Raw genomic sequence first — 15,396 nt, forward strand, 5'->3', positions numbered from 1 at the left:
GGTCTGAAACTTCTGAGCTACCTTTCTTGGGTACTGGGACCTGGAAAGTATCTTGCACCTCTCTTTAACATCTGAAATCACTTTGCATCACTCCATCTGCTTCAAACTTCACCTGAGGCTTGAGGCTGATTTGTAGAGATTTTAGGGCACATGAAAAGGGTCTCCAGTCTTTCAAAAAGCTTGCAGGGGCTGTGAACATTTCTTTTTTTAGAATGTTTCTGCATGGTAATCATGGTAATGCATGGTGCTACTTGACCATAAAATGGCAACAGCTTGCAAAGGATGATTGTGCCTGCAAATGCCTATCCAGAGCCTATCGAAAAGACCATCAATTTTGTTTTGCCAGTTTTTGTTTCTTAATGATGGTTGTCGCTGCTGCGTCATCTACCACGAAAGTGCTAAGCAACCTTCACTTAAAGTTTACTGGATTAATGTTTTAAAGCAGTACTTGTTTTCTTCTTTTTACAGGACTTCATAGATATCACCTTATCAAAGACTCAGCGGAAGACTCCAACCGTTGTTCACAAACATTATCAAATCAACCGAATTCGACATTTTTACATGAGAAAAGTAAAATACACACAGCAAAATTACCATGACAGACTAACTCAAATCCTTACAGATTTCCCTAAACTGGATGTAAGTATACTAACATTGGTAATGCATGTGAGAGCACTATATTAAAAATCTACAATTCGAGGGGATTGGGTCCTCCGACGTATTCCATATCTATGACATGTAATCACCACAGCTGTGCTGCTTCGGAAACTTTTTTCGGCTCCTGCGTCGATGACGTCGATGCGCCGTCGTCGAGGGCCTCCTCCGACGTCATCCGATGTGATAAGTAGGACGCAGGACGCCCGTAGCCTCAGTTCCGTTTTTTCCGCGAACGTGTTGCTTCGTGATTCTCGGTTCACGCCTCGACTCTTTGGAGTTCTGTTCTTCTCGGTTCTTCGAACCTGTTCGTTTTGTGCAAATCCTTCGTGTGAAGATGTCTTCTACTTTGTCTTCGACCCCGCGTCCGGGTTTCAAGAAGTGCGGGGAGTGTGGGTCCAAGATGTCGGTGACGGACTCGCACAACGCCTGCCTCTGGTGCCTCGGGGAGGCCCACGACACGGATGACTGTATCGACTGCCAGTCGCTCACGTCCAAAGCCTTACGCGAACGTAAGAAGAAGTTGTCGGTAGGTCGGGTGTCCAAGCCCAGGAAGTCGAAGTCTGCGGGGCTTTCGACGGATGATTCGAGGGGTGACTCTCCGCGTCATCGTCGGAAGTCTCGTGGGTCTCCTTCTAGGAGTCGGTCTCGCCACTCCTCAGCCTCTTCGAGGCGTTCTCGGAAGCGCCGACACCGGTCGTCTTCCAGGTCCTCCTCGGAGGACTCTGCCCGGCACGTCGCTTACCCCACCAGCCGTGCGACGCCGGAGGAATGGGCTTCCTTCGGGAAGAAAATGCTGGCGATTCTTGAGTCGCAGGGTACTAAGCCGTCCGCGCCCCCGAGTGGGGTCGGTCGTGTGAGGTCGAGAGACACCGCTCGCATGAGTGGTCGGCACGAGTCACGGGAGAGGTCCCGTTCGGACAAGGAGACTCGTTCTCGCCGTACCCGTTCCAGGTCCCGGTCCTCGACGCGTTCGAGACCGTGTGCACCTGTGAAGTCTTCGAGGAAGACATCGACGTCTGAGGCGTCGAGGGCGTCGACAGGCTTTCTCGAGGCTCCGGCTTCGAGGAAGTCGTCGAGGGACACGCTCGGGGCTCCGGCCTCGAGGGCTGTGCCGACGCCGCCGATGCTGGAGGCGCTGCGTCTGACGTTGACGCCGATTTCCTCGGCGCCGATGCCGGTTCTCTCGACGCCGGCGCCGATTCGCTCGGCGCCATCGACGCCTTTCGTGTCGGAGGTACCCCGTGGCACGGGAGAACCCCCTAGGAAGGCTCTGGTTAAGAGCAAGCACTCTCGGGTGCCTTCTTTTCGCCACCTGGACTATATTTCAGAGGCGGATGAGGATTCTGATGGCCTGGTTCCTAGTCAGGTTCCAGATGAAATTGTCTCGGGCCATAGTCAGTTTGACGATTTGAGACAGTCACTGCATGATGCCAGTGGACTGGACACCTCTCCGGAGGTGGAGATTTGTAGGCCTGAGCCTGGCTCTCATGCCGATTCCTCGTACCGGCGCCTTATGGCTAGGGTTTCTGAGTACTTGGGATGGTCTGCTCCCCCAGGGGAGTTTGTGCAGGATGATCTGACGGACATCCTTGATGTTGGTCCCCCAACTGACCCGGTACTGCCGTTCCATATGGCTTTACAGAGAAGGGTGGCGGCGGCTTGGACTGCTCCAGAGAGTCTCCCGGCGGTGGGCAGATCCTTGTTGCGAAAATACCGTCCAGCCAGTAGCGACCCCTGCTACTTGACCAGGCACCCCACTCCGGAGAGTTTGGTGGTGCAGGCGGCCACGGCCCCGGCAAAGCAGGCGTCGTACCCTACCATCCCTCCTGATAGGGACGACAAACGTTTTGATGGCTGGGCGAAGAAAGTGTTTTCTTCTGGTGGTATGGCGCTTCAGGCGGCCAACTCCATTTGTGCCTTGTCTCGTTTCACACACACTCTGTGGTACTGTGTTGCGTTGACGGCTGAACATATTCCCGAAGGGGACGAACGGGATGGTTTCCTTGCTATGGTCCAGGATGGTAAGGATGCCATGTGTGAGTCCGTTCAGTCGGGTTTGGATTTAGCTGAATGCGTCAGTAGGTCCATGGCGGCGAGCACCGTGATACGCAGGTTTGGGGTTGCGGAAGTCGGGGTTTGCTCCTGATGTGCAGTCCCGGCTCCTCAACATGCCCTTTGACGGTGAACACCTTTTTGGCAGCAAGGCTGACGAGAGCCTTGAGAGGTTGCAGACCTCAAAAGCTGCAGCGAAGTCGTTGGGCGCTGCAGTTCGCCAAACTCCGCCTTTTCGTCCTAGGGGACAGCAGTGGAGGGGTGGTTCCTTTCGCTATTACTCATCCTTCAGTAAAGCGAGAGGAGCTGGCAGTCAGAGGCCATCGCAGGGGTAGCAGAGGTGGACGACAGGGTACCCGTGGTGTCAAGGCCGCTCGGGCAGTTGCCTCTTTGCCCTCAGGTAACGCCGCAGCCGCTCCCACTCAGTCGTGAGGCCATGTCCCATGGTTCGCCGGTTGGGGGAAGGCTGGCGCAGCATCTTGTAGAGTGGCAAGCCATTACTTCAGATGTGTGGGTTGTGGAGATCATAACCCACAGCTACTGTCTTCCTTTTCGGCACAGGCCTCGCGACAATCCACCGGGGAACCTCTTTGCAGAGTCCGGATCCGCTTCTTGCGCAGGAAATTCAAGCCCTGCTGGAGAAAGGCGCCATAGAACTGGTGCCTGTAGCGGAGAGGAACAAGGGATGGTATTCCCCTTATTTTTTGATTTCGAAGAAAGACGGGGGATTGAGACCCATCATGGACTTGCGCGGTTTGAACAAACTCCTCAGGAAGGACAAGTTCAAGATGGTTACTCTCTCTCAAGTCCTCCAGGCCCTTCAGCTTCAGGACTGGTTGGTGTCACTCGACCTCAAGGATGCTTACTTCCATGTGCGGATCCATCCCAAGCACAAGAAGTACCTGAGGTTCGCGGTTGGCGACTCGCACTTTCAGTTTCGGGTCCTGCCGTTCGGATTGACCTCCGCCCCGAGGGTTTTCACCAAGCTCATGGTGGTGGCGGCAGCGCATCTCAGGCAAGGGGGGATTTACGTCTACCCCTACCTGGACGATTGGTTGATCAGGGGGAGCTCTCCCGAGCAAGTCCTGGATCATCTGTCCGTCACCTGCCGCTCCCTTCATAGGCTGGGCTTCTCCCTCAATTTAAAGAAGTCCCATTTGACGCCAACACAGCGGCTCCAGTACATCGGAGCGGTGCTCGACACTTCCCTGGGGCACTGTTTTCCTCCCCAGGTGTGAGGGCTCTTCACATTCAGCAGATGGTGCACAAGTTTCAGCATGCCCAGACGCTCCCTGCGTTCGAGTTCTTGAGGTTGCTCGGCCTCATGGCATCCTGCATTCTTCTGGTGCCAGAGGCTCGCCTGCGGATGAGATCTTTGCAGTGGGCACTCAAGACGCAATGGTCGCAGTCCTCCGGCAGGATGTCGGACCCGGTTCAGGTGCCGCCCTCGGTCGCCCGGGATCTTCTGTGGTGGGCCGTCGAAGGCAACTTGATGAAGGGGGCTCCATTTTGGCTTCCCTGGCCGGAGGTGACGATCGTGACGGATGCATCCCTCACGGGATGGGGAGCTCATGCCAACGGGCTGACAGTCAGCGGTCGTTGGTCTCCGTCGGAGTCCAGACTCCATATCAATCTTTTGGAGCTGAGGGCCATCAGGCTAGCCCTGAAGGCTTTTCTACCGACTGTGCGAGGAAAGAGTGTCCTGATCCTGACGGACAATACAGTGGCCATGCACTACCTCAACAAAAAGGGGGGGGCAGGGTCACTTCCTCTGTGCAGGGAGGAGATGCAGCTCGAGTTCTGGGCCATCCAGCAGGAAGTTTCGATCTCGGCAGTTCATCTGGCCGGAGTCGAGAACGTGACGGCGGACGCTCTGAGCAGGCAGAGCTCAATCTCTCACGAGTGGGAGGTGGCTCAGGAGATTCTCCTGGAGATCTTCGCCCTTTGGGGGACCCCTCAAGTGGATCTCTTCGCCTCCAGTGTCAACCGGAAGTGCGAAAGGTTTTGCTCGCGGGAATTTCCTCCAAAAGGAGCCTTAGGAGACGCGTTCGTGGTGGAGTGGTCATTCCCGCTGCTGTACGCGTTTCCTCCAGTCCCCGTCATCCCGCAAGTGCTGCGGAGGTTACGGAAGTTCGGTTCCCGGATGATCCTCATTGCCCCGGCGTGGGCTCGGTGTACGTGGTACCCGGACCTTCTCGACTTATCCATCTGCCCTCCACGTCGTCTTCCCTACCGAGACGATCTGCTCTCACGGGAGGGGTGTCAGGTTCTCCATCCAGAGGTCAGATCCCTCAACCTTCACGCTTGGCTTCTGAAAGGTTGAGGTATAAGGATTGGGACCTCCCTGAGGACGTGATGGAGGTGTTGCTTTCGGCCCGAAGGCCAGCAACAAAGTCTCTGTACCGTTGGCGTAAGTTCTGCGACTGGTGCAGAGTTCAGAATGTGGATCCTTTTGCATGTGACATCCCCATGGTTCTGTCCTTTTTACTTTCTTTGGCCCACAGGGGCTTGCAAGTGGGTACCGTTAAAGGTTACCTGGCGGCGCTGTCCATCTTTAAGCGCTCGTCTGAAGAGTGTTCTTACTTTAAAATCCCTTTGATTTCACAGTTTCTGAAAGGGCTCACTAATGTGTTCCCTCCGTCACCTTTCCTGGTGCCCGGTTGGGATTTAATCCTTGTTCTTAAGTTTCTTATGGGTGCTCCGTTTGAGCCTTTACATTCTTGCCCTTTGAGGCTGTTAACTCTGAAAACTGTGTTTTTAGTTGCGGTTACTTCCGCTCGCAGAGTGAGTGAGTTACAGGCACTTTCAGTTAAGCCTCCCTTCACTGTATTTCACAAGGACAGGGTTGTCCTTAGAGTTCGTCCTTCTTTTCTTCCGAAGGTAGTGACGGAATTTCATTTGGCCCAGAAGGTTGTTCTTCCGGCATTCTATCCTCCTCCGCATCCTGGTAAGGAAGAGGAGAGGCTCCATAGGCTTGATCCTAGGAGAGCTTTAAGCTTTTATGTTTCACGCATGTCCCGGGTCAGAGTGGACGATCAACTCTTTATTGGTTACGCTGGAAAGCGTTTGGGGAAAGCTGTGACGAAACAGACTTTGTCTCGCTGGATTATTTTGGCCATCTCGGAGTGCTACCGCTTGGCGGGTAAGGACCCGCTGGCTTGCGGGCCCATTCTACCAGGGGTATGGCTGCGTCTACTGCCCTGCAGAGGGGTGTTCCTATTCGCAACATCTGTGATGCAGCCACCTGGGCTTCAGTACATACATTTGTACGTCACTATTCCCTCGATTCCATCCGAGCACAGGATCTGGCCTTTGGCAAGGCGGTCCTTTGCTCTGCTATTTGATTGGCTATTCTAAATCTTGATTCTAAATTCTTTCCCTCCTCCTCGCTCTGGTACTGCTTTGGGAGTCTGTCATAGATATGGAATACGTCGGAGGACCCAATCCCCTCGAAGAACAAGTTACTTTCTTACCTGGTAACGTTCTTTCGATGGGATGGTCCGACGACGTATTCCATATCGCTCCCGCCCTGCCTTCCCCGCTGCAGAATTTCTTTTGCGATTGCAGCTTACGTTCCGCAAGGCTTTGTGTCTGACTGGCAGTTGACTAGTGTCACACGTTCTGGGGGAAAAAACTACAACTGAGGCTACGGGCGTCCTGCGTCCTACTTATCACATCAGATGATGTCGGACGTCGGAGGAGGCCCTCGACGACGGCGCATCGACGTCATCGACGCAGGACGCAGACGCCGAAAAAAGTTTCCGAAGCAGCACAGCTGTGGTGATTACATGTCATAGATATGGAATACGTCGTCGGACCATCCCATCGAAAGAACGTTACCAGGTAAGAAAGTAACTTGTTCATCTAAGCCATGTGTTGGGGAGGTGAGGCGGCTGGTTACACTTCTGATTGGGTTCAAGCTTCATGTGAATTTATTAGGTGTGAAAAACATTTGGCTTTGTATTAAATGTGCAAATGATATTTTTAATGGATTTCAGAGTTTAAGCTTCATGTAACTGAAGTGTTTACTCTATCATGGTATCTCTGTTTACTCATGGTACTTGTACAGTTTCTTTTCTCTAAAAACACACAAACAGGTGGGGAATGTGAGGGGTCAGAAATGAGAGACCGACGCAAAGTTGTAATGTTCCTGGGTTGGTGTAATACCTGGCTGGCCCTAACTCTAAAGTGATAATTCCCTCAACTGATGTTTCTAATGGATGTCGTTGTCTGAGTCCAAAGTAAGTCTTCCTGTGTCTAAACCTATGCTTGCCCTCACTCTGTACAAAAGTGTGATATTAAGTCTATTCAAAAATAAGAACATTTATGGTTCAACCAAAATGGTAACCAGGATTGGTTTCAGGTGGTCTTTTCACCTGGTGCTGTTGGGTCAATGTCACACAAATAAGTTCAATCCACAGAGCTTATTTGTAAGACCTTCTCCACAGGTCTCCTTCAGTGTAAGTTCCTTGGGGTTCCCTTCCCCTTCCCCAAGCTTCAGCTTCATCAAGTTTCAAAACATGATTGGAAATCCTTTTGCAAGCTTTTCGGGGTTCCCTTCCCCGCGCAAGTCCTCTCACAAGTTCAACAAAACTTAACAAGTCTCTAACTTGGTTAGGCCTCTTAGCGTTCACTTCCCCAAGCTCAGGCCCCTTTCAACTTTGAAACACAAAACTTGGTTCTTTATTGATCTGTACTTTGATTTCTTAAATAGGCCTCTCACGGTCTCCTTCCTTTCCCAAGCTCTAGGCCTCTTCCAGCTTCCAAACACAACACATGATTTATTACAGTTCTGTCTTGAATTCATAAACCATTCTTTCATGGGGTAGAATCAGAGGTTTTCGAAAATGCCAGGCTTTTTGCTTTTCCTAGGCACGACCACTCTGACCCTCTTGCCCCACCCACCCACCCTTTGTTCTCACATTCTTCTGTTACCTCTTTGTTTCTTTCAGATGCTCTTTGCACCCCTCTTCTGCTGCTTTCCTTTCTGTGCACACTTGAACCCTCTTTAACGTGCCCCTGCTGATCTGTTTTCCTTTCGCGCACCCTTTCTCCCTCTTTTAGTTCCCTGCACACTTGCACCTTCCTTTGCCTATCCCAGGCACTCTGCTTTTCTCGTGGCCCTTTCTCACTACAGGCCACTCGCTGCTTTTTTCCCACTTTCTCTCATCTTCTGCATCCATCAGGCTTTTATTTGCCTTTTGCCCCCATCTGCTTTTCTCACTGCTTTTCTTTTACTGTGTCTCCTTGTTGCACTTTCAGCCTTCCCACTTTTCTTTCACTTTTAACTTTCCCACTTTTTTTTTCTTTCTGATTCTGTGCCGCTTTTCCTGTTTGTGCCTTTCTCCCGCTCAGTTCTCATTTAAACACACGCTCCTGAGTTTCTCTTACATTCTTTCATGAAACCCACCGGGCAGCGTCGCTTAGAGAGGCAGCTTCTTCAGGTAATGTGCGATTGAGGTCAGGTTCTTAACACCTGCCCCTCAGGCACCCATGGGGTCGGCACTGACCCCAAGGGAACAAGTACTTTGCTGGACCAAGCCTGTGGAATACAGGAAGCACTCCTCCGACTCCCTTGCCACACTGCTACCCACACAAACCAGGCCAGCTTCTCTGCATGTGGTCTTCCTCCTACTTGCAAACAAATCCTGCTTCTCTCCACTTCTGGACTTCACTAGGCCAGACTGCATCCCCAGCTCGTTCTAAACTCTGTCACTGACCACTCCAGTTATAGCTGAACACAGTCAAGTGGCGTTGGGTGTGAATGGTTTCCTACCCATGCCTGACTCTGCCTGACTTTATTAGTGGGACAGTGATTTTCTCTAAAGTAGGTTGCCCTTACTTTCCCTATGTTATTCCTATGGGTAATCATCATTGATCGTAGTGGCCTCTTCCTTGTCTCAGCATTTCTTGGAAATGGGGTGGGGGAGATGAGGTGAGATTGTAAACCCTCCCTTGAGATTGGGGAAGAGTGTTTAAAGGGATAAACGGGTTTAAGTCGAGTTCTGGTCAGCTTATTTGAATATTGCCAGGGGATATATGAATTTCTCCTGGTTTGTTCGTCCCCATGGTAGGAAATTGTCCCCTCTTTTCAGTCTGCTGATGATCTATGTGTATCAGGCGTAAGGTGATTTTCCCAATGAGTTAGAGAGAATGAATAATTTCTATTCTCGGTACTCTGATCCTGTGCCACCTGTGCCTTCCCTTCTCTGCCTCTTGGGTCATTAGCTCCTTTCCTTCTTACTCTATGGCCATGATGGATAGTGTAAGAGCTAAGGATCCTGACACCCGGATTTAGGTTATGGGAGTCGAGATACCCAAGAAGGCATCTTGGACTTCTCTTTCACCACTGTCTGGTTGTAATACCACGTCTCCCCTAGGGTATTATCCTGAGGGTGACCCGACCTCCCCTACCCAGGTGGTCCTCTATCGCTTGGCCACACCAAGGGTTGGGTTCCAAAAGCAATCTCCCTCCTCTGACCTCCCGAATAGAGGATTCTCAGGTTCTACATGGGAGAATACTCCCAGGTTTCTGACTTAAGAATGACAGAGTATCTTTTCAAAGTAGTGGTGATTTTCAGAAGAATTGCAATCAAGTGTCTCTTCTACTTGGCACTTTATTAAAGAAGGTCTCCTAGTATACTCTCCTGCCAGGACTCTTTCACAATGTCGTTTCTCTTCACAAACTCTAGATGTATTTCCTGGTGCACTCCACTGCCAGGAATCCCCTTCTGGGCCTAGTCGATAACCTGGTATGCTCTCCTGCCAGGTATGTCCCCCAAAGGGCCACTACCTGATGCACTTCTTTCACCATTTCTTCTAATTATCTTTCAGTTCTCTTTATAGCACAGTTGTATTCCTTCCCTGTTTTCAGGTATCGCTTGTTAAAACTTCCCCTATGTTGGCATCCCGTTTTGTGGGGATTTGTTTGTGCCATCAATACATTATTTTGCCATCTTGGGACCCAGGTGAGCGTGTGGCTGCGGTCCCCTCTACCTTCCCCAAGTCCATCCCGGCGCTGCTTGCGTGGGGACCCTCCCAGGTCCTGTTGCCCCTCGGAGCTTCCCTCTCCTTATTCCTGCCTCCCATGCCGCCCCCCTGGCCATGATTGGACAATATCATCGTGCAGTTCTGCTGGCCGAAGGCTGCTCGCACGCTCCCTGCCCCATTTACCATCTTGGGACCCAGGTGAGCGTGTGGCATTCGGTCCCCCCTACCTCCCCTGGCTTTGCTCGCCTCTTTTGCGGCTAAACACAGGTGAGAAAGAGCCCTTAATTTTTATTGTGCCCAAATTTAGCAAGCTTCTGCCCGCGTAATCCGAGGCCCAAGCCCCTTTTCCAATCTGCTTCCCCTGCCTCCCCTACCTGCTCCCACTGCCTGATTCCCGTTCCCTCCCGCCTCTCAGCCTCTCAGCCTGCCCACCTCCCGCGTGATTGGCTGATCCTACTGGTCTTAACTGACCCTCCCTGAGCAGCCCCCTGGCCAGCAGCCCCCGTGGTTTAAGGCCCTAAGGCAAAGGGCAGCTCTTACAGAGGTAGCTCCAGAAAGTATCTGCAGGTGTCCGCAGGGGAAGACAGTGAAGCCAGCAGTCAACAGACACCAACAAAACTGTTAAGTGTGGCACGGGTGGGGTGTAGAGCAATTACTCTACTCCAGAAAGCCCCCACCACTCTACCTTACCTTCAAGAACACAGACTGCCATAGACTTACCCCATGCATACTTGGAGAAATATGCAACCCACCAGCCTAAGTCTAAATACACTATAAAAACTGCCATGCACTGCATATTAGCATACTTGCCAAGGCAGCATAAGAAAACTGAAGTTTGGCCCGGTCGCATCTAGATAGAATTGTGAAGGATAGCATGTACCACACTTAGGTGAAATTGTGATCTCTAGCCACCCCAGAACTTAAATCATTGAGAAACCTGAAAAGAACAGCAGAATCTAACTGGCGTAAAGCTCCCTCCAGTCACAATAAGGCTCTGTTCTCCAATGCAGCTACTACTTACAAATCTGCCATCCTCTCTACCAAAAAGGAAATATATAACACCAGAATACTCAACGCCAAATCCAAGACTAATGAGCTATTCGGCATCCTAAGGGAACTAGAATCCCCAGCACCACCCTCTTTGGACTGCACAAAAGATGCTGCATGGTGTTCCAAAATTCAACAAGCCGTAGCAGACAAAAATAGCCTCCCTCCAAACTAAAATAGAAGCTAAAAAGAACAGCCTTGCAAACAGCTCACCAGATAATGCCCCTCCCAAACCTCAACACCCTCAGTGCCCGCCATTTTCATTCTCCATGGTCACACCCTGCGAAGTGGAAAACATCATTAAAGGCCTTAAGCCTTCAAGATGCCAAGACGACACTTGTCCAGCCCCCTTTATCTAGGACTGTGCCAAGGAACTATCTCCTTTTATCGCCACTATGGTAAACGCCTCTTTTAAGAATAATCTCGTGCGCAAAAACCTCAAGGAGGCCTGGGTCATGCCTCTCCTAAAAAAGCCCAATCTAGACCCTAACCCATCTACAAATTATAGGCCTATCACTACCGTCCCCTTCTTAAAAATTCTGGTCATCCAGAAATTGCTGAGTCCAAGTGATCCTGCATCGCAGCCCCATTGACAGGCCTAAGTATCCCGCTACCCCTCATCCCACCTGTACTTATCTTCATGGTCAGCCAATATGTAACCCAAGTCAACCCTATCACCATTATTGTGTATATTTGTACCTATCATGAAGGTCAGACCAATATGTAATCCAGGTCGACCCCTTCGCCATTACTGTGTTTATCCTTTTATGTAAATATGTAATTATGCTTTCTGCCTGTAACATGCTAAACTTTCCTTCACCCAGTCACCTCAGGGTTAGGTGTACGATACAAATACAAAATAAACTTCACATCTAGATAGAATTGTGAAGGATGGCATGTACCGCACTTAGGTGAAATTGTGATCTCTAGCCAACTTCACATCTAGTTAGAACTGTGAAAGATGGCACATACCACACTTAGGTGAAATGGTGAACTCTACCCTGCGTTGCATCTAGATAGAATTGTGAAGGACAGCATGTCTTCTTTCAACATGGATAGCATGTGCCACACTTAGATGGAATTGTGAATAATAGCATGTGCCACACTTAAATGGAATTGTGAAAGAAGCATGTGCCACATTTAGACAGAATTATGAAAGATGGCATATGCCACATCTAGACGCATTTGTCAATGCTAGCATGCGCCACACTTAGGCGGAATTATGAATGCTAGCATGCGCCACACTCAGACAGAATGTTCACCATGATGTTAACAAATTTCTGTATCCCCTATATATGCTATGTAACCATCTCCCTTTATATATCTGAATCCCATATATACCTCTGTCCATCCTGTCGCTATATATGTTTGTCACTATGTACGTCCCCACTGCCCTGCCCACGTGCCTGGTCTCAGGCGATTATACTGATAGTCACCATATGTCACCACTACGCTTACTCTCTTCTATACACCATCATTCAACTAGAACACAGCTATACCCCTGATAATTCGGCCTAGCTGTTCACATACATAAGTGACCCCACAAACACCTCATCACCCAGATAAAACACAGCTAGCTGAAGCACATTCCGCTAGCATAGGCGTTCCTCAGGCCTAACGCAGCCAGAACCCAGTCTGGGTGTCCATCCACCAGACTGAACACATCCAACTGATTTCCTCAGCACCACACATCACTAAGAAGCAGGTATCATCCAACAACTACACCAGCGGCACACATATGACACCCCCCCCCCCCCCCCTCTCTCTCTCTCTACTGACTTGTACTACGGTTCCCGAGGGCGGTCAACCTACCAGCGCTTTGAGGTCATACCAATGATATATAAGGCGCTATATAAATGCCAAGTAACATCACATAACATTATAATACAAGTACATGACACATTTCTTTTTAACAAAGACGCACAACAAGAACACTGTGTTAAATTTGTTTGTTTTTTGATGGAATAATCAGTATCTTGAATGTATTCATAACACATTAACAACCAATTGTACAAGACTCTTGATTCATGAGGCGAGGCAGCCAGTGGAACCTTATCTTGCTGCATTTCTGTTTCAGCTTGGCATCCAATTTGATAAGTGCTATTGGGCTATAGGATGAGCATAAATGCACATCCTTGCCAGGCTTTGGAATCAGTTATGTGGGCCATAGATATGGATAATGACCCCCTCTCCCGGGACTCATTAAATAAGTCTGCCAAAGCAGTACCCAATTGTTTGCTGAAGGTTTTATAAAATATTGCCGTAAGGCTGTCTGCCTCAGGCTTGTATGGCTTCTGCCTACCTATGACCTTCCAGACCTCCGCCCTGGTTATGGGTGCCTCCAAGAATTCACTTTGCTGATCCGACACCCTCGGCCCCCTCCAGGTATGCATCCTGTTCCTGATAATCACACGGCTCCTCACTGTATAGCTTCGCAAAGAAGTCCTCCATCAGCCGCTTTTTTCCTCCCTTCCATGACACTTGCGCCCTCTGGAACCGTAGACTGGTTATGAAATCCCTTTGCTCCCTTACTCTCAACTGTCTTGCCAGAATAGTGGCCACTTTATTCCCGTGCTCATAGAAGGGAAGCTTGCACCGCAATAGGTACTCTCTGCCGACCTGTTGACAAGCTGCCTCAATTGCCCTTTTATATACGCCATATACTGGTCGTGCCAACAGCGGCTCCTTGTGCGACGTTGCCACCCTTGCTATCTCTTGCTCCAGCACCCGCTCTTCCTTCCTCCTCACCTCCCGTAGATCCTTCGCAATATCGATCATGTAATTTTTAATGTAATCCTTAAACCCATCCCACCTCTCCCCTCCAGTCACCCCTGGGTCTTTGACTGCTAACATATATTTCTGATGCTTGTTAATCTGCTTAGAATCAGGTGCTGTGCATATGGTCCGACATCCAGTAGCAACCGCAGAGTATTGCATCTGGTCTTTTTGGGACCGAAAGGTGACGTCGGCATAGGCGTGTCTGTAACGCATTTCTTATCTCTCCCGCTATCAAGTTTCTAGTCCCTTTTTATCTCCTTGCAGGTAATCCTCTAAAACTCCAGGATTTATCTCATCTCCTGAATGTCCTCTCCTCCCACTCCAATGCCACCGCTACGTGATCGGATAGTATGATGGACCCTAGAGTCGTTTTGTGACTCGCTGATAGTATCCCTAGTCTTGTCAGTATGTAATCTATCCTCAAATATGTTCTATCCACAGCAGAGTAGAATGAGTAGTCCCTTTGTTACGGGTGGTCTATCCTCCACACATCCATCAAGCCGAGTCTTGCCAGCCGGTCCCGCCAAGTGCTTTGATATTGCCCCAGTTGCATGCCCCCTTACCCCGCCAGACCTGTCCCATCCTGCATCAAAAGCTAGCTTGAAATCTCCTGCAATCGTCCACTCTCCCTCTCCGAACTACCTCCAACTCATCCAGCCATGTGTCCAGAAACTATTCCTGTCCCTGATTAGGCCCATATACTGACACCAACATATACATCTGCCCCATCAGTTTCTTCTTGACCATCACAAACCTTTCCATGGGGATCCTGTGTAACCTGCAACCTCTCCAGGGAGACCAATCTGTGAAGTAAAATCGCTACTCCCGCCTGTTTATTCTTGGTATGTGTGTGATACTGAATGGGATATTATTTACTGTATATACTTTTCGCATCCTCCCTCTTGAGATGAATTTTCTGCAAGAATACAATGTGGGTCCCTCTCTTGGCAAAATCCCTCAATATACTAAACCTCTTGTTCGGGCTATCCAGCCCCCTAACGTTCCACGATTCTAACTTAAGCTTCGCCATGCTTGAGCTGTAGACACCTGCCCTTCCACCGATGCTCCCTGCTGGACCATCTCATACCCGCCCTTACCTGAACACTCCCCCAGAAGCTGATCCAGCTTTCTGCTAGACCTGACCCCCCCCCCCCCACCCCTCATTTTTAGTATCCCTGGAACTTGCGTCCAAGTTCTTGGCATGATCTCCATCAGTGAACTGAAATCTGCTTTGTCCGATCTCTCTCCCCAATCAAAACTCCCACAGCTCCCCCCACCGCCTGCAACCCCTCGTTTAAGAACATGTAAAGCTCGAAGTTCAAATGTTAATTGCAGCTAGTAACACAAATGCACCTCTGAGCTAGGGTTCTCCCTTCGACACAACGTCGGCCAACGGGCCACAACAGTCTCAAACTGCCTCCTACAGGCAGTCATCCTGAATTTCTCTTGGCCTTTGTGGTCCATCCCTCCTGTCCCGCCATAGGGTACCACTGTGTTCCTTTACTGGGGGGGCCTCCTCATGCTGCCCCGTCCCCAGCACCTCCAGACCCTTCTCCACACTGTCAATGATCTCTTCTTTGTTTCCCAGCATAACCTGCAAGCTTGTCCAGAAGAGCCATCAATATTTCCAGTTCTCCAGCATGGGGTCTGGCATGCATTCACATGCTCATGAATGTTTCCCGTCAACAGGCAGGGAATCCTCAGTAAAAGAAAAAGTTTCACTTTCACTTAAAAACGGTATTTCTCCTTTAAACCAATCCCTGTCCTCTGGGTTATACTGCCCTCATACAATGACAGTCCTCTCCCTAAGCCCCTCCTCTGGCAGCCATCTTCAAATTTTTACTGCACGCTTCAATGTTGGAGTCCTCAAGT

At 50.1% G+C, this 15,396-nt stretch overlaps 1 protein-coding gene across 1 annotated transcript in view; it reads left to right on the top strand.

Moving 5' to 3' along the window:
- GTPBP4 (GTP binding protein 4) overlaps positions 1–15,396 on the top strand; it is a 377,564-nt gene that overhangs the window by 59,114 nt on the left and 303,054 nt on the right. Inside the window, exon 2 of the mRNA XM_069648006.1 lies at positions 469–639. Coding sequence (XP_069504107.1) covers positions 469–639 — 171 coding nt within the window. The remainder of the gene's footprint in view (positions 1–468; positions 640–15,396) is intronic.

Source organism: Ambystoma mexicanum, chromosome 2q (assembly GCF_040938575.1).
Source record: "Ambystoma mexicanum isolate Mex_15411 chromosome 2q, UKY_AmexF1_1, whole genome shotgun sequence".
Classification (NCBI taxonomy): domain Eukaryota; kingdom Metazoa; phylum Chordata; class Amphibia; order Caudata; family Ambystomatidae; genus Ambystoma; species Ambystoma mexicanum.